This window comes from Sorex araneus, chromosome 4, assembly GCF_027595985.1.
Source record: "Sorex araneus isolate mSorAra2 chromosome 4, mSorAra2.pri, whole genome shotgun sequence".
Lineage (NCBI taxonomy): Eukaryota > Metazoa > Chordata > Mammalia > Eulipotyphla > Soricidae > Sorex > Sorex araneus.
In genome coordinates, this window is record NC_073305.1 from 9,801,065 (window position 1) to 9,823,535 (window position 22,471).

A 22,471-nucleotide genomic window follows, 5' to 3' on the forward strand; every position below is an offset into this window, starting at 1 on the left:
TATTTTAATGATTTAAGTAACAGAACAAGTTCACAGCTTTTGACAATGTCTGAGGCAGATTCCTTTTAAGATAGAAATCTTGGGGCTGGAGCAATATAGCACAGCGGTAGGGCGTTTGCCTTGCACACAGCTGACCCGGGTTTGATTCCCAGCATCCCATATGGTCCCCTGAGCACCACCAGGAGTAATTCCTGAGTGCAGAGCCAGGAGTAACCCCTGTGCATCCAGGTGTGACCCAAAAAGCAAAAAGAAAAAGATAGAAATCTCACCACAAGAACACAGAAGGGGGGGAGGAAGAATGACAAGGTCCCATACCAAAAGAAAGTCCGGATTTTATTCACAATTTTTATCCAAAGTACAAAGAAAATACAAACTTCCCGGTCATTTTCAAAATACCTGAAATATTTCAAAATATTCCAAAATGTTTATTGACATAATTTGCTATGTAGAAACACTTTGGAAATTAGCAGCCACTCGAAATCTATCCTCTAAAGTCACACAGACTCAACTTTTAAAAATTGAGTTTTGTTTTTCTTTTTAAAGAGGTTTGTATTTGGCCGCATCGAATTCTAATACTGTTTTCCAACAACTCCTGCGACTTCTCCCACCCGGCCCCCATGAAGACCATCTCTGGGCCTGGGGGTCTGAACCAGATTCCCCGACGGCCAGGCCTGCCCAGACCCCCACCCCCCGCCCCCTGCTTCCAGGTCCTCTGACCACCCCGTTCAACTACCAACTGACCAAACTTGCGAAAGCGACCCCCCACCCGGCCAGGAGAGACCCCTTCTAGACACCAGCAAGGGAAGGGTGAGGCGGGAGGGCGACAGGCGGGGGGGGGGGGGGCGGGACCCCCCCCCCCTGCAGCGTTCGCTGAGGCGCGAGGCTGTGCGCTGGCGCAGACAGACGGTCACTCGCAAGCAAGCCCAGTGTCCAGCGGTGCCGTGGGTCCCTCGAGTGCCTCGGGCTGCTGACGGCGGCGGGGGTCACCACAGTGGGGCCCCCACCTCCTCCTGGTCGATGGAAGATGCAGTGACTGTCCTGTCACGGGCCGAGTCTCGGGCCCGGGGAGGGAGCAGCGGCGTGTCCTCGAGTGACAGCAGATCCGCTCGCTGGCGCTGGCTTGCAGGGGGCACTCACAGGGGCGTCACGGCCCCCCGTGTGCCTCTCCGCACTCTGCTCCCTTCAGATCACGGCGTTTCCCCTCAGGGTCCACGGAGGAGGGGAGGGCGGCCCACCGGGCAGTGCCGTGGCCGCACCAGCTCCTGGCCCAGCCCTGCCGAGGACTGTGGGGCTTTGGGTTTCGTGTCCCCGCTGGGCGGGGGGCTCGTGCGGGCCGAGGGGACCCCTGGGTGCAGGCGGTGGCGGGGCAGAGCCCTGTGAGGCAGCAGGAGCAGCCTTGGGGGAAGGAGGCAGAGAGGAAGGAAGACAGGGAGCCGCCACCCACCAGAGCTGCCCGAGGGGAGGGGGGAGGCGGGAAGACCCCCCCCAGCAGGCGCCAACACCCGACCCCAAGCACGGGGTCCCCCTCCAGCGGGGCCCGTTTCACTCCAGCTTCTTGGCCGTCACCCGGGTCCGAGCGATGATGACGGGCACCAGGGCCAGCGAGCCGATGAAGAGGGCCCACAGCGGCCGGTAGAAGAGCCAGCCGGCGGCCACGGTCAGCAGGGTCAGCGAGGTGGCCACGCACACGGCGAAGGCCTTCAGGCCGATGTTGACCAGGTCTCGGAAGACGGGGAACCAGTCCACTGCGGGGAGCCCCAGGCCGTGAGCTCCGGGCCCCGGCCGGGCCGCCAGGCGCTAGGGGGGGCCCTCCCCAGGGAGAGGGGCTCTCGGCAGCCCCCGGCCCACAAACAAGCCACCAGGACCATGTTCTGCCCCCGCCCCCGAGCCTCGGGCACCTTCCCACCCCCGGGACCCTCCCTGCCCACGGGCGCCCCGGCCCGGGACCCTGGGCCCAAACCCGCCGGCCCCACCTACCCAGGGTGTAGATGATGCGGGTCATGAGGTTGATGCCCATGAACATGGCCATCCAGCCGGCCGCCCGCAGGCCCCACGTCTTCAGGGAGTTGCTCTTCTGCTCCCGACGGAACACCTCCTGCCGGCGAGGGGGACGGTCACCCCGCGGGCAGGACGGGGCCCGGGGCCAGCCCCCTCGGCCGTTCCCAGCGGGACACAAGGAAGCGAAGGGCACAGCTGCCCCGGCAGCAGGCGGCACGGAGCCTTCCGGAAGGTCAGCCCTGGTCAGGGCAGAGCTCTGGGGCGGGCTCCATCCCCATCACTGCCGCACCCGCGGTGCCCGCCGGGCTGTGGCCAGTGTGTGGGTCTGTGGGACGTGGTGGGCCCCGTCTGGCAGGGATCAGGGCCCCCCTGTGCGCGCCCCCCCCACCGCGTCTCTCCGCTCCTAGGAAATCCCACATCCAGGCTGGGGCTTCCTTTATTTGGTCTGTGGGCCACGCCCCACAGTGCTCAGGGAGCACTCCTGGCAGGGCTCGGGGAAGCATAAGGGGTGCCAGGGATGGACCCTGGGTCAGCTGCACACAAGGCCAGCGCCCTGCTCACTGTGCGACCGCTCCGGGCCCAGGGTCCTGCCTTAGCCCCAAAGCCCCACACCCCACGGGTCGCCCTGGGCCTCCCGCCACCCACAGGCCGGTGGCCGGGATGTGCGGCCCCAGGGCCTTGTCACGGAACCTCAGCAGAGTCTAACGGCCGCATCAGCAGCGTCCGCCTTGCTCGCTTGCTCCCCCTGAAGCTGACTGCTGGCAAAGCCCCTGCATGGTGTCCACACTGCAGTGTCCACGCCACTCTGCCACTAAGGTCACCAGCTCCAGAGGCCACTGCAGGAGCCGGCTCCCCACCCCCACCTCCCCCCTCTCCCTGGGGTCCCGTCCGGGCTGGGGCGCAGTGTCCCCCTGCTCGGGGCCTTGTCCCTGGCCCGCCCCTCTGCACACTTCCCGTCCCGGCTCAGAGCCCATCTGTCCGGAGCCCCCTGGCCCACCCGTCACTATCCAGTCAGGACGCGGCCTGCCACGGTGGTCACCATTTCTCAGGCTCTTCCTCCGTATCTTTCAGCCTCAGAATGACTGGCTGGGGCACGCAGGGGAAACTGAGGCCCTACCCACGCAGGTCAGCAGCCCCAGGGCCTGTGCAGGCCGGGCCCGGGCGGGGCCTCCTAATTTTAGCAAGTGAAAGGGTGACTCAGGCGGCAGGTCGGGAGGCGGCAGCCCCGCCCAGGCCAGGGAACGGGCCCCCAGCCCCGCACCGGAGCAGGAAGCTGCCCGGCACCCCGAGGTGCCCAGGCGCAGTGGGGCAGCACCGGGAGCCCCATGCGTGCCAACAGAGGGGCCCCCCACCAGGCTCCCCCTCGCCAGCCAAGGGCCCAGGTGCGGCCACTGGGCGGGGCCAGCAGCACCCCTGCGCCCTCCAGCCCTAGGGAGGCACAGCCCCCCTGGACGGGGGGGGGGGCACCCGCCTGCCCTCCAGACCCAGCTCTGCACCTGGGGCCCTTCTCCCCCCACCCCCCCTCCCACGGAGCCCTGGCCCTGCCCCCTGCCCTGCAGTGGCCACACGGACACGAGACGGTCACGTCCTGTATGACAGGTCCCACCTGCCTACTGTCCCACGGCCTTTCCAGGCTGTCGCGTGGTGACTGGACACAGGCAGTGCCCAAAAGGAGTAGCCATCCCTGCCTGCCTCGACATCCCCGAGGGACCCCACCCCGTCTCCCCCCAGCACAGAAGCTCGGCCGCCTGGGCCGAGACACTTCCCACTCTGTGCTGGTCTGGCCCTGCTGTGCTGCCCTGGGGCGAGGCGAGGGGGGGTCCTGGGCCAGTGTGTGCGTGTGTGTGCGTGTGTATGTGTATACTGTGTGTGCGTGTGTGCATTTGTATGAGTGCGTGTGTATGTATTGTGTGCATGTGTGTGCTCATGTGTACATGCGTGTTATGTGCGCATGTGTGCTGTGCATGTGTGTGTGTATGAGTGCATATGCGTGTGTGCGTGCGTGCGTGTGTGTGTGTGTGTGTGTGTGTGTGTGTGTGTGTGTGTGCAGGGGGTGGCAATGACCCACCTCTGCCGAGAAGTCGCCGTGATGCAGCAGCAGCAAAGTGTCCCCAGTCTTGGTGGAATAGGGGCCAAGCTGGTCGCCCCGCTGCCGGGCGATCACTGTCACCTGTCATCAAGGTGAGAGGTCAGAGGTCAGAGTGCAGGTGGGCGGGCAGCCCAGCGAGGGTACGGGAAAGCCCGGGTCTGAGTTCCCTGGGCTCCGGCCCCCGTGAGGGGTCGGGGAGCACCTTCCCCCGCACAGGGGTGCCGCTGAGGGCACGGCACACAGCTGGGGGTCTCTGAGCCCTGGGGTCGGGGTCAGGGCAGACTCACCACGTGGGCCGGTCCCAGGTCAGGGTGGTCGCCGCTCAGCCCCGCATAGGAGAAGGAGACGCGCAGATCCCCGACCTGCAGGGGGAGGGGCCGTCGCAGGGTCACCTCCCCGCCCTGCTCCCCCCGCCTGCACCCCCTCCTCCACCACACCGGGCTCGGCACCCTGCCTGCGCGCCAGCACGCCCAGGGCCCCGGGGGCCTGATGGGGGGCCCCGACCCCCCAGCCCAGGGCCCACCGCGGACCTCTGGGTACTTGGGGTTCTCGCTGTGGTAGAAGTAGTCCCCCCGGCGGATGATGTCCACGTGCGGGTCCTCCAGCTTGGACAAGCTCAGGGGCTTGAAGTTGTCGACTTTTTCGATGAGACCTGGGAGGAGCCAGGGGGCGTCAGACACCCTCGAGTCCCGGGGCAGGCCCTGACCCCCGGCCACTCCCCATCACACAGGGCCAGCCTGTCCCCGGTCACCCCCAACACACAGGGCCAGCCTGTCCCCGGCCACCCCCACACACAGGACCGGCTGCCTGCAGGGGCCAGGACGTACCGGCCGAGAGGAAGAAGCGTCCGATCTGGACGAAGGGGGCCGTCGCCGTGAAGGACTCCACTGCCATGGCACTGGGGGGACAGCGCAGGGCGGTCAGAGTGGGCGAGGGGGGTGGGCTGTCCGGGACCCTCTGGGCCATGGCCCCATGTGGCAGCTCCCCCCGATATCCACACCGACCCCCCGCTCCACGCAGCTTGCAGGGCCCCTGAGAGCGGAGGCCCTGGGCCCGCCCCCCTGCTGTCCACCCCCATGTCCCACCCCGTGTCCCACCCCGTGTCTCCAGCACGGCACGGTGCCCACTCCACCACCCCGTCCTGAAACCCGAGGCCTGAGCACAGGCCACCGGGGCTGAGGGCCGGGACAGTCTGCTCGGCCACTGCCGTGCCGGGCACTGTGGGGGCGACCAGCCCGCCGGCCCCTCACCTGGGGTTCTTGTGGCCGATCTCTCGGTCGAAGTTCCTGCTGTTGACAAGATCTGACCTCCACTCGGTGTCTGTAGGGGGTGACCATCAGACAGCATAGAGGGGCAGCTGCCGGTCAGTGGTCCTGCCCAGTGGGTCCCTGTCTGGCCCGAGGGGCCCTCTCTGACCTGGAGGGGCCTGTCTGACCTGGGGGTCTCTGACTGACCCAGGGACCCTGTCTGACCCAGGGTGTTTCCTTTCTGACCCGGGGGACCCTGTTTGATCCAGGGTCCCTGTCTGTCCTGGGGTGTTTCCTGAATGACCTGGGGGTCCCTGTCTGGCCCAGGGGTCCATGTCTGACCTGGGGGTCCCTGTCTGGCCCAGGGGTCCATGTCTGACCTGGGAGTCCCTGTCTGACCCGGGGTCCCTGTCTGACCCGGGGGTCCCTGTCTGACCTGGGGGTCTGTGTCTGACCCGGGGGTCCCTGTCTAACCCGCAGGTCCCTGTCTGAACCGGGGTCCCTGTCTGGCCCGGGGGTCCGTGTCTGACCCGGGGTCCCTGTCTGAACCGGGGTCCCTGTCTGAACCGGGGTCCCTGTCTGACCTGGGGGTCCGTGTCTGACCCGGGGTCCCATCTCGCCCCGGTGCTTCCTGTCTGACCCGAGGGTGCCCAGGGCCCGGAGCACAGAGCCAGGGTGGGGAGCAGCCGCGTGGCGAGCACTCACTGTAGGAGTACTTCCTCTCCGTCTTCACCTGCCCATCCTCCGTGTACTCCCTGCAGGGAGAAAGGAACCGGGTGGCTACCAGGGACACTCAGCGGGCAGGTGGCCCTCTCCCTCATCACCCATCAGGCCACACCCTGTCCCTCAGCTCCCGGACGTCCCTGTGGTCCCACCCCCAGGGGCTGCCCCCACCTGCTCCTGCAGACCCTGTTGGGCCGGGAGCTCCGCCCTGGGGCTGTGTCGGTGGGGGTGGGATCACTCCCAACCCCTCGAAGGGGCCGCAGCAGCCCCCCCCCCTTGGGGAGCTCTGTGTGCAGCCGGGATCCAGCGGGCAGCCCCGGGGCTGGCCTGGGACGGCAGCTCAGGAGATGCCCTCTGCTCACTCAGAGCAGGTCTGGCCAGCATCTTTTCAGGGTTTTGTTCTTGGTTGGGGGGTCACGCCTGGGGGTTCTAGGGCCCGAGCCCAGCTCAGTGCTCCCGGGTCACTCGTGGCGGTGCTCCGGGCCCCGTGCTCGGCTGTCTGAGCCTTCCCTCCCGGCCCCCGCGAGTTTCACCACCATCACGCCAAAGCGCCCTGGCCACTGACCAGGCCGCGCCCACGCCGGACACGGTGGCTCTCACGGCACCAGCCTGTGCCACTCACACGGCCCCCGCGGCCCCCGCGCCCACGCCCTCACCTGGACTCCTCGCTCTCCACCCACTGGTACATCTCCACGTGCCGCTTCAGCTTCACGGCGGGAAGGTGGACCCCGTAGTTCGGGTCGGACAAGAGCTTCAAAAGGGAAGAGACCGAGATAGCGTCAGAGGAGATGCCGCCTGGCCCGGCCCGGCCCGGTCCGGTCCGGTCCCACCCGAGAGCGCGGGGGAAGCGGGGACTGGAGGCAGAGGCGCAGGCGCGGGGGGCGGGGCGGGAGGGTCATTCCCACCCCGGCTCCGTGCGGGCCCCGTCACGGCTGCCACAGTGGAGGGCCGGGAACCCGTCCCCCCCCTCCCCACGCCATCCTGCCAAAAGCACGAGCCACGCGCCCGCCGGGGGGCCCGCGGGTGACGACGCCAAGCCTCAGGGTGCTGAGTGGCGTGTGTCCACCCCCCCAAGGTCCCAGTCTCTGCCCGCTCGGTGCCCTCAGCCGCCGGCCCACCTTGGACGTGCGCAGGGCCCCGATGAGGTGCACCAGCCGCCCCTCGTTCTCGGGAGCCACCGTGTGGATGCTCTCGGGGGACACCACGAGCGACAGTCCCTCGGCCAGGGAGGTGGCGGTCTTCAGCGCCCGGCCCTGGGAGGAAGCAGGGGGCTCTCGGTTAGTCGGGCGGAGCCGACACGGGCTGACCCGCCCCCCCAGCAGGAACAAGGCCCCTCGAGAGGTACCACGACGAGTGGCCAGGCTGACCGCCCCCAGCGCTGCGGAGCCCCGTGGGGGCCCTCTCCCCTCTCCTGAGGGCTCACGAGGCCTGACCCGGACCCAGCCCAGAGTGAGACAGACGCATTGTCCACTGGCCGCAGGGAGCGGCTGGACGAGGGGACAGGGGCTCCGCCGGGGACAATGACCAAGCGGCCTGCAACTTCCGTCCAAGTTGCCTGGAAAGACACGGCCCCTCTCTCCTCCCGGGGGCTGGGCCGGCCAGATCCACCCCTGGAGTTGCTTTGTCACCACAGTGGAGGACAAGAAAACCTCCCAGTGGAGAAAGGGGGGAAGAAAGGAAGAAACGAGGGTCCCACAACACCTAGATCCAGCCCGGCCTGAAGCTGGCGGACGCCTGGGAGTCTAGGCAGGTGACCCTACTCGGCTTTCCGCTCCGGGCATCACCAGGTGGGTCCCGAGGGACAGAATCCTGCCTGATCCCGCACCCTCCGAGTCTCTCTCTGTAAACCCACGGCCGTGCGACCCCACCAGCCTCTGAGGCCCCGGGAGGGGCCCAGCACAGTCACCTCATTGGTGAAGATTAAGTAGAAGGAGATGAGGAAGGTCATGAGCCCCACGAACATCCCGCCCGAGGTCTCGCTCAGGCGCTCCAGGAAGCCGGGCTGCCGCTCCGCTGTGACCTTGACGTGTTCCCGCCGGTTGCTGGTACTGGAGTACTGGGAGGGAAACAGAGGAAAAGGCAGCTCATACCCCCGCACACACCAGTCCTTGCAACAGTCTCAACACACCCAACGCCATCAGCAACCGGGGAGGGGCAGGGGGAGAAGGAAAGGAAAACAGCGTGTTAAGACAGGCTGGGCCGGGAGCTCAGTGCGGGGGGAGGGGAGGCCCCGGGTTCAAGCCCTGGAGACAAAGCTCCAGGCACAAAGCTAGTCCCAGGGCACTGGCGTTCACCAGGCTGCTCCGAGGTTCCATCACCCACACGCGCGCACACACACACACACACACACACACGGACCTTGAGCCTCAGGGCTCCTGATGAGTGCGGATCCCACACAACTGCCCCCCACCCGGAAACTAAGCTTCCCCCTCACCCCACAGCGCCCCCTCCCTGCCAGCCCAGCGAACAGCAACCTACAAGTGGGTGCCTATGAACCTGCCCCGCTGCTCCAGAACCCAGGACCCCCTCTCCAGACCCTTCCTTCATTCAGTGTGTGTGTGTGTGTATGTGTGTGTGTGTGTGTGTGTGTGTACATATATGTACATATATGTATACATATATTTGTCCCCTGTATAGTACATATATGTGTATATATGCACACTTTTTTTTTGGTCTGAGAGCCACAGCAGTGCTCAGAGCTCCTCCCGGCTGGGTGCTCGGGCTGGCTCCCGAGTGCTCCCAGAAGGCACGCATCCCTGGGCGTCACCATGCAAGGCCGTGTTCTGTCACCGATCCCGTCCGGGCTGGAAGGTGCAGTTTGTATGAACTGATCTTGCTTGCTCGGGGCCACACCCACCAGTGCTCAGGGCCTCCCCCAGGTTCTGTGCTCGCTCCCGGGAGGCTGGGGGCGGCGGGGAGGGCACAGAGCCCAGCTGAGTCAGTCAGGTGCCCTCCCCGCCCTGCTCTCTCTCAGGCCCAGAGGCAGGTCTGCAAGAAGGGGAACTGACTCTCAAAGAGGCCTTTTTACATCCTATCTGCATACAGTGGCTGATGGTTCTTTTTTTTTTTTTTGGGTCACATCCGGTCAGGGGTTACTCCTGGCTCTGCACTCAGGCGGTGCTCAGGGGACCGTATGGGATGCTAGGAATCAAACCCAGGTCGGCTGCATGCAAGGCAAACACCCTCCCTGCTGTACTATCACTCCAGCCCCTGATGGTTCTTTTTAAAATTTTTTTTCTTGGGGCGGGAGCGATAGCACAGCGGGTAGGGTGTTGGCCTTACACGTGGCCGACCCGGGTTCAATCCCCGGCATCTCATATGGTCCCCCAAGCACCGCCAAGAGTAATTCCTGAGTGCAGAGCCAGGAGTAACCCCTGAGCATCGCTGGGTGTGACCCAAAAAGAAAAAAAAAATCAGTCAAAAATTTTTTTCTTGGTTTTTGTGCCACACCCAGTAGTGCAAAGGAATTACTTGTGGCTGGGGTCAGTCCTGGGAAGGGGGCCATGACATGTGACACCAGGGGTCCAAACTGGGCCAGTTACACGCAAGGCAAGTGCCTTACCCACCGCACCATCTCCCTGGCCTGGCCTGGGCTTTCTGAGAGCTGACTGGGTCTGCCCGGGGGCTGACCAGGTGTAGACGGGTAAGACTAGTGATAGTCACAAACCACTCCGGCCACACCCACTGCCAGGGGTAAGGGGCAGCTCAAGTACTCAAGAATATGTCCTTTCAGCCTGGGCATCCAGGAAGAGGGGACACTGGAGTAGGAGCTGGGGAATGGGTGTCTTGAGGGGACACGGGGCAGCGAGGGCATGCCCAGGCGAGTTCACAGCGGGCCTGAAACTCCTCGCCCAGGATGTGCGGGCTGTGGCAGGGGCAAGTGTGCCCACAGCAGCCCAGGAGTGCGGCCAGCTCAGGACTGAGGCCAGACCCTGAGTGCCCCCGCAGAGTTGGGCCCAGGATGGGACCTGCCCCCTGCCCTCCCCCCCCCCCAAGGCCCTCTCTGAGCCACTTAGCTTGATCCCGCCTCCTGCCCACACCAGGGGGCCCGTTGCTCGCTGGGGAGCAGTGAGAGAGGCTTGGCTGGTGCGACAGGACCTGGAATTCTGCTGCCTCCTGCTCCACCCAGCTCCCACACGTGCACCGCGCCACGGGGTGAATGCACAAAGGCTCTGGGCAGCGGAGGGCGTGCACGCTCCCTGCATCCCTCCACCGAGGGCAGGTGCAGCCCGGCCTTCCCGTCGACACGGCCTCTGCACCTGTTACAGGCTCCCTCACACTCGCGAGTAACCGGGCGAGGCCGGCCGGGGAGGCTGAGGGTGGCGGGGTGGACCTGGGCCAACTAGAGTGATGGGGAGATGCAGGCATCGGCCTGCGGGGGACACGGGCCGGACCGCCCGGCTCCCAGGAGGCACCCGGGGCTGCCAGCGGTCCCAGCAGGGCAGAGGCGGCGGCGGGCCGGGGTGACAGCCAGGGACGGAGGAGGGGCCCGCGGAGGGCAACGGCAGGGAGGGCGTGTCGGGGGCTGGCAGGGCTCCCGGGGCTGGCTCCCCAGGCACTCCGCGGAGCAGGGGAGTCGTGAGTCACCGGCTTGTCCCACGCCCAGCACCCCGGTGGGGGCTGCGGGTCAGCCCGTGGGCTGAAATAGAAAGGTCCCCGGGAGAGGCCAGCGGCTCGCTGTCAACAGACCCACGCCGGGAGGGCCACCCGCCTCTCGCCGCCCCCCCGGCGCCCCGCGCCCCGCCCACCCCGGCACCCAGGTCCGCGGGGACAGGTCCCCGGGGCTGGCCCCGCGCACGCGACCCTGGTCCGAGGCCCCGCTCGGTGCCCAGGCGGGAACCGGGAGCGAGCAGAGGGGCGGCTGCGGCGGGAGACGGGCAGGCGGACGAGGGGCCAGACCCGCACGGGGAGCGGGGGGAGAGGGAGGGTCCGGCGCGTGGACGCGCTCAGAACTCGCGGGAAAGGGGGGCCTTGGCGCCCGAGGCGGCTGGGCGGGGCGCGGCCCACCGGGGACACTCACGTTCCCGTCCATGGTGACAGTCGACCCGCCGCTCCACCTCGCTCTGCTCGGCCAGGAAACGGACCCCCCACGCCGGAACGCCGAGCCCGGTGGCCTCCCGTCTGCGCGATCGCGGCGAAACTCCGCGTGTGATACACAGGACCAGGAGGACGTGCAGAAAAGTTACCGCCCCGTCGGGGGGGGCGCGGCTATTCTGCGCACGCGCGCGCCGCGGGGCCTCCTGGGAAACGTAGTCCAAGGCCCTGGGCCTACGTCCTCAAAGCTGCGACAGGTCGAGTACATTGTCGATGCGCCTGTGTGCTGCCAGCTACTCTGGGAAGTGTAGTTCCCTCGGCCTGGACACGGCCCGCTGGGCGCGGGGCGTGCTGGGAGATGTAGTTCCCTCAGCCTGGAGAGGGCTCACTGGCGCGGGGTATGCTGGGAAATGCAGTTCCCTCGGCCCGGAGACGGCCCGGTGGGCGCGGGGCGTGCTGGGAAGTGTAGTTCCCGCGGGCGGGCGGGGGCGGGCTCAGCCTGGGCGGGGCCGAGGCGCGCGCGCGGCGGCGGGTCCGAGGGGGCGGGTCCGCGTGGCGCTCGCAGTGGCCCGCCCGCCGCCGAGAGGTCACAGCCCCGAGCCGCCGCCGCCGGTGCGCGCCGCAGCCATGGCCTACTGCCGGCAGGAAGGTAGGCGGCGGGCTGCCATGGCGACCGCGACGAGGGCCCGCGGGGACACGCGCCGCAGGCCCCGCAGGCCCCGCAGGCCCGCGACCCCCGGGGCGGGCTGGGCGCGGGGGTCGCCGCCCGCGGCGTGCACAGGAGGCAGCCCCGGCGCGGCAGGGACGGGACGGGCCCAAGGTCACGGCCGGCTCGAACCCGGACCGCCCGGGGCCCGGCACGTGGGAGCGCTCGTTGGCGGGGCCCGCGGGCAGCCGGCCGGACGCTCGCTGGACACGGCCCCGCGCCCGCGCGCCGCAGGCCAACCGCCGCGGGGAGGGGGCGGAGGGGGCTGGGGGTGGGGGGGAGCCGGCGGGCAGAGGGGGCCGGGAGTGGGGAGCCCGGGGGCGCGGGGGGCCGGGAAGGGGGTTCCGGGGGTGGGGGACCGGGAGTGGGGGTCCAGGAGTCAGCGGTGGGGGGCCCGGGGTGGGGGGGAGGCCGGAAGTGGGGGAGCCCCGGTTTCGCGCGTGGGGGACGCGGGGGGCCGCCCCCAGAGACCACGAGGCAGAACGCACAGGGGCGACCCGCCTAAGGGGTTGTCCCGAGCCACGTGGAGTCGGGGGTGAAGCCGGGTCGCCCTCCAGGACGGCGCCCGAGACCCTCCTTGCCCCGCGGCCTGCGGCTCACAGGGGCCTCCCCAGTGTCCGGCCAGCCTCGGAGCACGTGGCCCGGTGCTGACCCTTTAATTCCCTCGCTGCCCTCCCCACCCTCCGGGTCCAAAAGGGAGTTTTCATTCATTCTGAGAGTCCTGTCTGCCTCTTCTTCCCCCCCCCCCCCCATTCCTTGTTGTGTGTGTGTGTGTGTGTGTGTGTGTGTGTGTGTGTGTGTGTGTGTGTGTGTGTTCTCCTTGCTGTGTGCTCAGGGGTCACTCTGGGCGGGCTGAGGGTACCATCGAACCCCGATAGCTGCATGCACGGCAATGCCCAAATCTGTCTCTGGCCAGGCACTTTCCCGAGCCAGTGGGGATAATGGACACCTTGGTCCTCCACCCTCCTCCTGGGGTTGATTTGGGAGATCTTGAAGGGGGTGGGGGACTGTCACCCATCTAGAGGGAGTGTCTCCCTGAGGGGCTCTTCCCTGGGACCCAGTCCCACCCCTCGTGGCTCCTGAGGCTCTGGGTCCTGGTTTTTCCGCTTCCTTTTCCCTGCAGGCCTGTTTACATTCCACTTAGCAGATTTTTGGTGCCCTTTTGTTGTAACGAGGTTGTGCAGATAGAGCAGGCCCCTCCTTGCCCCTGGGGGTTGTGGGAGCGCCTGGGAGGCTGAGAGATCAGCAGCCCTGCCAGGCAGGCCCAGTGCCCGATCCTTTCCTGGGTCAAAGATCTCGCGCTGTACTAGTTTGGAGTTAAAATGAAAACGCCTGCTTTCAGACGGCCGAGCTTTGCTCTTAGAGAAGTCACCTCCATCTGGTGCCGGAGTGATAGCACATCGGGGAGGGCGTTTGCCTTGCGTGCAGCCTGACACAGGTTCGATCCCCAGCATCCCGTATGGTCCCCTGAGCACCGCCAGGAGCAATTCCCGAGTGCAGAGCCAGGAGTAACCCCTGAGCATCGCCGGGTGTGACCCAAAAAGAAAAAAAAGAGAGAAAAGTTACCTCCATCTTTTGTGTTTTCACTTCACCCGTTCATCCGAGGAAGGGCCGGGGGGACCTGCCCGCCCCTCTCACCCCAGCCTGCACCTTCCCCTGAGCCTCGACTCCAAAAGCCCAGCTGCCCCGCCCCGCTGATCTCCCCCCCTCGGCTTCCCGAAGTGACCTCGGTTTTCCCCGGGGAAGGGGGTCCCCTCAGGTGATGCTCAGGAGGTCCAGGGGCCCCGTTTACGATTCTCGGTTAAGTGCAGGGACGAGGAGGCCTTGGTGTCCGGGTCCTGTGGGCCAGAGGTTCCCGGGTCCCCAGGTAGGGGAGGAGGGTCGATGCCCAGGCGCCCATGTGGCGCTGTCCGGCCCTCCCTAGGAGTACTGCCCCGGGAGTCACCCTGTTTGTTCGCTCCCACTCGGCTGATGGGCCGGGTGCCCGGGGCCGAGAGCCAGAACAGTGGATAAGGTGCTGCCTTGCACACGGCCAGCCCGGCACCCCGTGTAGACCCCTGGGTGCAGAGTCAGGGTTGCGCCCCCACCCCAAATAATCCAACTAGCGCCCACATCCTGACCCAGAGAACCCCTACGTGTGCCTGTCCTGGGCTGAAGGAGCCGCTGGCCTGGGGTGGGGGGGCGTATCACAGCAGGGACACAGCCGGCCTTGCTGCCTGGCCTCGGGCCGTGAGCACTTTTCTCTGCAGGCGCTGCCCCATTCTTTCTTGTTTTGGAGGCCGGGGTCACTCCTGCCTCTGCACTCAGGAATCACTCCTGGCGGTGCTGGGGGACCGTATGGGATGCAAGGGATCGAACCCGGGTCTGCTGTGTGCAAGGCAAACGCCCTCCCCGCTGTCTTGTCACTCCAGCTCCCGGCCCATTCTTTCCCCGGGTTCCTGCACCCTGGCCGAGCCTGCCCTCCCCCTGCGGCCAGCACCGCCCTGGGCCCCCGAGACATGGGGGGGGGGACACTTCCCCTGTGTATCCCAGTTCACCAGCCAGGATGCTCACAGCCCCGCTGGTGGTGGCGTCCTCGCTCCTCCGTCATCTACCCTCTGCAGCCCGGGCGCTGCCCTGCGGCTTTGGGGGTACGACGGGGGACGGAAGAGGGCTGGAAGCAGGCCAGGTGGAGAGCAAATAGACTTGAAATGAGGGACGCGTTTGAGAGGAGAAAAATGAATGAGCGCGAGGGAGAGGCCCTGGGAAGGTGGTGACCAACCAAGGAAGCCGGGATGAGTGGCCTGTGAGGAGAACGCTATGGGGACAAGAACAGCAGCCTGTGCAAAGGCCCGGGGGTCCCTCAAGTGAGGGAGGAGGCTGGCTGGAGGCGGTGGGTGGTGGCAGGGCATCTCCGGGACCCAGTGCAGGGCGCCCGGGTATCCCTGAGGACAGCACTAGCTAGACCAGCTTGTCAGGTGCGAGAGAAAGAGGGACACAGGGAGGGTCCTGAGCTGGACACGTCCCAGCAACCCGCCAGGCTCCCCTGGGTTCACGCCTTGGGGGTCCACAATGGGGCTGCCCGCTGCCCCCACCTTGGAAACGGCAGCTCACCGCCTGTTCGCTCAAGACCGCGATCCCCTGGGTGCTGGTCCCCACTCTCGAACCCTAGTCAGCATCAGGCTGCTCTATACCCCTGGGGTCCTGGCCGAGGGAGACCAAGAGGAGCAGTTGGAGGCCGGGCCCAGCCCATGGGGGCCTCCTGCCATGGCCGCTTTGAAATGAGACCCCCCACCCCCTCCCCCGACCTAGGGAAGGACCGAATCATATTTGTGACCAAAGAAGACCACGAGACCCCGAGCACTGCGGAGCTGGTGGCCGACGACCCCAACGACCCATACGAGGAGCACGGTGAGTGGGCCGGACCCTGCTGGCTGTTGGGCGGGAACAGTCACGGGGAGGCTGAGTTCTCCCGGCCTGCCCAGCCCGCCGGGGGGAGGAGAGGGGGGCTTACAGGGACTACGCCTGTGACTCCGGGGTGGTCACTGGTCACTCGGATCGAGGGTGTCACTGCAAAGCCTTGAGCCGCCCATTCTGCCCGCGGGCACCTCCTGGGCCTCTGTAGGGGGCGGGGGTGCCCTGCAGACTCGGAAACAGCCTCGGGGTTGGGGCAGCCTTTCTGGGACCACCCAAGGCAGTTCCCACCCTTCCGACTGGGGGCTTTTGTTTGTTGCTTAAAGAGGGTGGGGGGGCAGTGCCTGTTTTCTGGAAAGTGGGGTGAGGGGCTAATTAAGCACAGGACCCCCGGAGCTTTGCAGGGGGGGGGCCCTTTCTCCTGGCCGGGCAGTGGACTGGGGTCCTGTGTACCCCGCTGGGAGCCGTGGGAAGGGCCACGCCGCGCTGTCCGTGTTAGGAGAGGGGCAGCTCTGGGGTGGTTTGTCGTGTGGGTTCGGGGTTACTCTGGCTCTGCACTCGAGTGCCTAGCGGGTCCCCCTGGGCTGGCCACGTGCGGGGGCCGTCGACCCGCAGAATTCGCCGGGCATCAGGCTTCTTCAGGTGCAGGGGTGGGGAGGGGAGAGGTTGTGGCTCCGCCCCCTGTCCGGGCTTTTCGGAGGCCTCGGTGACGCGGCTGCTTGGGAGTAAGTGGCTTCGGGCCTTTCTCGGGCCCAGCCCTGGCCACAGGCTGGGAGCGGCTCTGAGAGGCAGGCCTGGCCCCTGAGCCCTCCCGGCCTTCCTTGTCCTGTCCAGGGCTGATCCTGCCGAACGGAGACATCAACTGGAACTGCCCGTGCCTGGGCGGCATGGCCAGCGGCCCGTGCGGGGAGCAGTTCAAGTCGGCCTTCTCCTGCTTCCACTACAGCACGGAGGAGATCAAGGGGTCGGACTGTGTGGACCAGTTCCGGGCCATGCAGGAGTGCATGCAGAAGTACCCGGACCTCTATCCCCAGGAGGAGGAGGAGGAGGAGGAGGAGAAGCCGCCAGAGCAGGGAGCGGCCGCAGCCCCCGCGCCCCCCCCAGCCAAAGAGGAGGCGGGGTCGAGCTAATGACGGGCGCCAGCCCCCCAGGACTCTGCAGAACGCCTCTGGGTCACCCTCCGAGAACGCGTCTCTCCCTCGACTGTTCCGGGCACGCGGATGTACAAAATAACTTATTTGGTGGTTGTCAGGGCCGTTGGCCCCTTTGTCACACACTGGAAAGACACACGGGGTTGTAGGTTCGAGGCTCTCGCCAGCAAACGTGGCTGCCGCTTGGAAATTCTCGGTCCCGAGTTTGGCCGCCGTGATGGAGCCCGCCCCGGGCGCGGGGCAGGAATCATTCCCCCCTCTCGCGGTGAGCCGCTTCCTTCTGGTTTTTTCTTTCTTTTTCTTTTTTTGAGTCACACCCGGTGATGCTCAGGGGCTTCCCTGGCTCTGCACTCAGCAATCAGTCCTGGCAGTGCTCAGAGGACCATATGGGATGCCGGGGATCGAACCCCGGGTCAGCCCTGTGTGACGCAAGTGCCCTCCCCTCTGTCCTAACGCTCCGACCCCTCCTTCTGATCCTTAATGTCACTTGGAGATTTGCTGCCCCTCAGGGAAAGGAAATAGAAACAAACACTGTCTCCCTTTGTGCGCGCTGAGTGGTTGTCCCTGGCAGACATCCGGACCCCCGGCTGGGGGTCCAGCTGGGGGTCGTTTCTCTGCAGCTCCCCGGGCCCGGGGCCATATTCCCTGTCCCGGCAACCGTGCGTTTCCGCTGTAACCTCAGGCTTGTTCTCTGCCGTTTGGAAAGTGGAGCTCGAGACCCTTGGCTCTCGGGGAGGGAGAGGCTGGCTCCGACCGTCACCCAGCGCCCCCGTGTTCACACGCACCCCCACGTTTGCGGCGGGGACGAAAGGAGAAGCGGGGGAGAGACGGTGTGAATTAAGTATTCGATAAAAAAGGAAAAACATGATCTTCCCCCCCAGCCCCCGGTTTGGGCCTGTGTTCTCTGTTTTGACTAATTGGAAAAAATGTTTTTAATAAAAGAAAATAAAAGTTACAAACTGTTCCCCCGCAGTTGCTTTGTGAAGATTCCGGGACGCGAGTCTGAGTGTCGGGATTTTCTATGGCCTCAGTGCGGTGACCCCGTTGTGGGCAAGCGGCTTCCTCGGAAGGAGGAAGAAGGCGGCGGCGGGGGGAACCAGGGCTGACCTGCCGCCGGGCAGCTCGGGCCGAGGGTGCCAGCGTCCTTGCTGGCTGACCAGAGCGTCCCCCGTGGGCCTCGCCCCTGGTCAGCTCCCTGCACGGCGGGACGTCCGGCCCGGCAGGACGGGGGCAGAGCCTGGGTCAGCCGCTCTGCCGGCCCCGGTCGCCAAGTGGGTCACAGCCCGTACCGAGAGGGGGTGGGGTGGGGACACGGCCCCGGGGGGCTGCCTCCCTGCCAGAGGACGGAATGGCACGGCCACACCAAGTCACTGGTGGCTGTGGGGCTTAAGAAATGCAGAAGTCGGACCCGAACCTCCAGACTTGGGGGCGGGGGTCCAGCCCCCCACGCTACATGTCTCACGTGCTTCCCCTGCGGCTGGACCACTGGCCTTTGTGATCGTTTCTGGGCCAGACCCCAGTGTGCTCCGGGCCTGCTCCTGGCTCTGCCCCCAGGGATCAGCCCTGGCGGGAGGGCCGTGTGGGATGCCAGGGGCCGAACTGGGCTGGCCACATTCATGGTAAACATCTTACCCTCTGTACCAGCCAACCAGGATAACCCACTTTTTTTGTTTGTTTTGTTTTTAAGTCACACTCAGCAATACTCAGGGCTTACACCTGGCTCTGCACTCAAAGATCACTCCAGGTGGGCTCAGGGCCATTTGGGGTGCCAGGGATCAACCCAGTCACCCACAAGCAAAGCACCCCACCTACTGTACATTGCTCCAGCCCGAGAAGAGTGTTACATGGTATGAAGTCAATTTTTTATTGACATTCTCAGAGAGGTGGGAGGGGCTGGAGAGTGATAACAGTGTGTGTGTCTGGGGGGGGGGTTGCTTGCCTTACAGCTGGCAGGGGTTCAATCCCCTGCACCCCATGGGGTCCCTGAGCACCTCCTCCAGGAATGACTGAGCACTGAGCCAGGAGTCACGACTGAGGAGCACTGGGTGTGGCAAAGAAAAAAATTGAGGGGAGAGAAAGGGAGAAGCACGTGTTGGGGAACGTGGGCTTCGCCGTGGAACTGAGCAGAGACGAGAGACGTCTCCAGGGCAAGGGAGAGCAGGGACTTGAGGAACATGCCAGCAACTCTTTATTTGGGTCACACCCAGCGGTGCTCAGGGGTTACTGCCGTCTCTATCTGCACTCGGGAATCACTCCTGGTGGTGCTTGGGGGACCCTGTGGGATGCCAGGGATTGAACCCGGGTCGACCACATGCAAGCAAACACCTCCCCGCTGGGCTATCGCCCCGGCCCAGTAACTCACTGTTTATCTCGCGTCTCTAAGAAAAAACCTCCCGTGGGATAACGAGACAGACGCAGAGGAGCCGACTGACCCATCTTCCTCCAGTTTAGTGGCGCTCCTTCCCCACCCCCGGTAGTGACTGAAGATTTAGCTGGTCCCCTAAGTCTACTGAACAACCCAGCACTGTTTCTCCAGGTGTGTGTGTTGGGGGTGGGGGACGGGGGTTAATACCCAGCAGTGCTCAGGGTTGACTCCTGGCTCTGTGCTCAGGGCTCGCTCCTGGCCGTGCTCAGGGACCCTATGGGTGCTACGTGCAAGACAAGCGCCCAGCCTGCTGCCCTCTCTCCAGCCCAGCCGCGCTCAGAGCACAGGCCTTAGCCTACGGGCATAGCCACCTTCATTATTTCACTCATGAAGGCTCGACTGGCCCTTGGAACAGACTGAATATTGTGCTAACAGCAAAAAATACAAAATAAAATAAATAAAAATAGCACTGGGGTTCTCGCCATTAGCGAACTGGTTGAAAGTTCGCGGGTCTTAAGACAGTTCTGAAAAGGCCGCTCGGAGCTGAATTGAACTGCGGGAGGTTGGGGGATCCAAAGAGGTGGAAGGGCCTCCGGGCTGCCAGCACACCCTGGAGGCGGGCACCGAGCGCTCACACGAGGCACCGAGGGCGCTGACACGTGAAACGGAGCCACTGGGCGAGTGACGCGGAGGGCGTGATGAGCAGTGGCCTCCTTCATCCGTGGTTGGGCACAGGGCAACTCAAGCGTTTGGCGATTCCTAAGCCAGAAGCACCTTTTGTGCATTAATGAGGTGACTGTGGGATCCCCAAGAAAGGGGCTGACTGCCAGGAGAAACAGCCCATGGGTCCCCTGAGCTTCCCCTATGCCAGCGGGTTTGTTTTTTGTTGGTTTTTTCTTTTTGGTTTTTTTTTTTTTTTTGCTTTTTGGGTCACACCCGGTGATGCTCAGAGGTTACTCCTGGCTCTGCACTCAGGAATTACTCCTGGCGGTGCTCCGGGAACCATATGGGATGCTGGGAATCGAACCCGGGTCGGCCGCGTGCAAGGCAAATGCCCTACTCACAGTGCTATCTCACCCCAGTCCTGATGCCAGTGTTTTAGAAAGTGAAATATGTACCTCCCCCATGACCCAGACGTTTCACTACACCCACTTTCTCAGGAGAAGTAGAAGCACGTGCCTCCAGAATTTTTGTCCTGGGTATTCATTTTAGCTCTGCCCTGTAGCTCTGTGCACCTGTCCAACCATCCATCTGTCCACCTCACCTGTTCACCTCTCTGTGGGGTCAGCCAGCACCCTCATTCACAAACGCCCCAGAACAATCAGACAGCAGGGAGGGCTTTGCATGCAGTCCACCCAGCTTCAATCCCAGCATCCCATCAGGTTCTCCAAGCACTGCTGGGTGTGGCCCCAACCCCCACGCCCCCCCAAAAAAATAGACATGAACTAAGTCAATGGGGCATAAGCAAGCCTGGACACTGGCCATGTTGAAAGAATATCAATAAGTGCTGTGACTGCTGAAAAATTCAGGTATGTGGGCTTCACGTTGTCAGGATGGGCTACCTCCCCCCCATCTCCCTGTACTTCCCAGAGTTCTGGCAATCATGCACACAGCCCAAAGCCGTCACCCAGTTAAAAATTCGATTCCAGCTGTGTTACTCCATTAAACATCCTGGACATCCTGGAGTGTGAAGCCACATTTGTGGCCATGCAGCGTCTTAAAGTCTACAACACTGATAAATCGGGAGTAGCACACCGGGGGGGTGGGATGTAAGGAAGGCGGTCAGTCTCAATTAGCAGAACACAAACACAGAGGTGTAACCACATCTTAGTAATCTCGTATGCAAGGACTTAATGACTCCATGGTGACATACAACAATTCTCACTCACTTCTAAAGAAACATTTTTTTGATCATTCTGTTAGAAAAGTATTGATAACAAGCAATGTAAAATAAATTATTGCGGGCCTGTTATGGGGGCAGGTTTAAGGGGCGGTTGGAGAAAATTGGAGACAGTGACGGAGGGAAGGTGACTGGTGGTGGGATTGGGGTTGGAATATTTAATGCAGTAGCACAGCGGGTAGGGCGTTTGTCTTGCATGCGACTGACCCGGGTTCTATTCCTCCGTCCCTCTCAGAGAGCCTGGCAAGCTACCGAGAGTATCCCGCCTATACGGGAGAGCCTGGCAAGCTACCCATGGCATATTCGATATGCCAAAAACAGTAACAAATTTCACCTGGAGATGTTACTGGTGCCCGCTCAAGCGAATCGATGAGCAACAGGATGACAGTGATATAGTGATACAGTGAACAAATCATCATGAACAACTTTGTAAACCACAGTGTTTATATAAAGTGCCAGAGAAAAATATTGAATATTAAAAAATAAAATAAATGCCATTGACCGGGAGTTCTGACCATTGTGATTCTTCCTCTGACTAAACTTCTCTCTCATCTTTTTTTTTTTTCTTTTTTGCCTTTTGGGTCACACCCGGTGATGCTCAGGGGTGAATCCTGGCTCTGCACTCAGGAATCACTCCAGGTGGTGCTCGGGGGGCCATACGGGATGCTGGGAATTGACCTGGTTCGGCCACATGCAAGGCAAATGCCCTACCCACTGTGCTATCGCTCCAGCCCCTCTTTCTCCATTATATATATATATATATATATATATATATATATATACATATATATATATATATTTGTTTGTTTGTGCCATGGGGCTCAGCCCCGGAAGTACTCAGGCCTTACTCCCACCTCTGCACTCAGGGATTGCCCCTGGTGGCCTCAGGGGACCAGCTATCTCCCTCCATTTAAACCAATCATCTCCTGGGGGGTGGGGGAAGGGGTTCCCCGCAACCCGCCCACATACAGAGAAACACTCGGGGCCGGAGCTGTGGGTCAGCTTCCAAGGGTGCGAGCTCCAGGTGGAGATGGTGGCTGTCCCGCAGGGCTGGCATCCGCCCGGACACGGGCTCCGCAATCGGGGTACAAAGAAGCACGCCCCGCCAGGAGGACTGGCCAGTGGCTGGGACCCACCACAGGTGTATGTGGGGAGGGGCGTAGGTAAGATGGAGAAGGGACCAGTGTGACAGTGATAATTGGGAGTGATCATACCGGACGAGAACTGGGGGGTAGAAGTAGGTAGGGGGATACACACGACGACCTTTCAGTATCTGTGTTGCAGACTGCAGTACCCCGAAGGGGGAGAGACAGAGACAGAGAAAGAGAGACAGAGACAGAGAAGTGCCTGCCATAGAGGCAGGCTGGGGGTGGCTAGTGATGGGGGGAACCTGGGGAGGACACAAGTGCTGGGAAATGGTGTTGGGACACTGTAGGCCTGAAACCTAATCATGAACAGCTTTGGAAGCGCCTAGTTCACAATGATTCTATTTTTTTTTATTTATTTTTATTTTTTTTATTTTTTTGCTTTTTTTGGGTCACACCCAGCGATGTTCAGGGGTTACTCCTGGCTTTGCACTCAAGAATTACTCCTGGCAGTGCTTGGGGGGCCATATGGGATGCCGGGGATCAAACCCGTGCAAGGCACGCCCTACCCGCTGTGCTATCGCTTCGGCCCCCCTTGATTCTAAATATATATATATATATATATATATATATATATACATATATATATATATATTTTAAAGAAAAAGAAACAAACCCCAGGGCAGAGAGCTACTGCAGCAGCCTCTGAGGGCTGGATGCGTCCGCCGGGAGAGAGACGGCCGAGGGCTAGACCCACAGGGATTCGCACATGGTGGCACG

The 22,471-nt window shown here is 63.5% G+C and overlaps 2 protein-coding genes across 2 annotated transcripts; one reads left to right on the forward strand and one right to left on the reverse strand.

The window, feature by feature from the left end:
- Nucleotides 1-312: 312 nt before the first annotated feature.
- Nucleotides 313-11,253, reverse strand: TMEM43 (transmembrane protein 43). Its single transcript, XM_055135358.1, has 12 exons — nt 11,078-11,253; nt 7,964-8,113; nt 7,176-7,310; nt 6,714-6,808; nt 6,040-6,089; nt 5,338-5,407; nt 4,915-4,985; nt 4,618-4,739; nt 4,375-4,449; nt 4,067-4,168; nt 1,978-2,095; nt 313-1,745 (listed from the first exon to the last, which is right to left on the reverse strand). The coding sequence occupies exons 1-12, from the start codon at nt 11,087-11,089 to the stop codon at nt 1,543-1,545; spliced, it is 1,203 nt and encodes a 400-aa protein (XP_054991333.1). The 5' UTR covers nt 11,090-11,253; the 3' UTR covers nt 313-1,542.
- A 332-nt stretch (nt 11,254-11,585) lies between these two features.
- CHCHD4 (coiled-coil-helix-coiled-coil-helix domain containing 4) lies at nt 11,586-17,305 on the forward strand. Its single transcript, XM_055135300.1, has 3 exons — nt 11,586-11,740; nt 15,089-15,187; nt 16,025-17,305. Exons 1-3 carry the CDS (start codon nt 11,719-11,721, stop codon nt 16,318-16,320), a joined length of 417 nt encoding a protein of 138 aa, XP_054991275.1. The 5' UTR covers nt 11,586-11,718; the 3' UTR covers nt 16,321-17,305.
- The last annotated feature ends 5,166 nt before the right edge of the window (nt 17,306-22,471 follow it).

Coding starts and splice junctions, on each gene's coding strand:
- TMEM43 (XM_055135358.1), bottom strand. Junction 4,169..4,374: donor ACCTGGGACCGGCCCACGTG/GTGAGTCTGCCC, acceptor CCTTGATGACAG/GTGACAGTGATCGCCCGGCA. Junction 1,746..1,977: donor CCGCATCATCTACACCCTGG/GTAGGTGGGGCC, acceptor GGCTCCCCGCAG/TGGACTGGTTCCCCGTCTTC.
- CHCHD4 (XM_055135300.1), top strand. CDS start 11,719: ATGGCCTACTGCCGGCAGGAAG. Junction 11,741..15,088: donor GGCCTACTGCCGGCAGGAAG/GTAGGCGGCGGG, acceptor CCCCCGACCTAG/GGAAGGACCGAATCATATTT. Junction 15,188..16,024: donor CGACCCATACGAGGAGCACG/GTGAGTGGGCCG, acceptor TGTCCTGTCCAG/GGCTGATCCTGCCGAACGGA.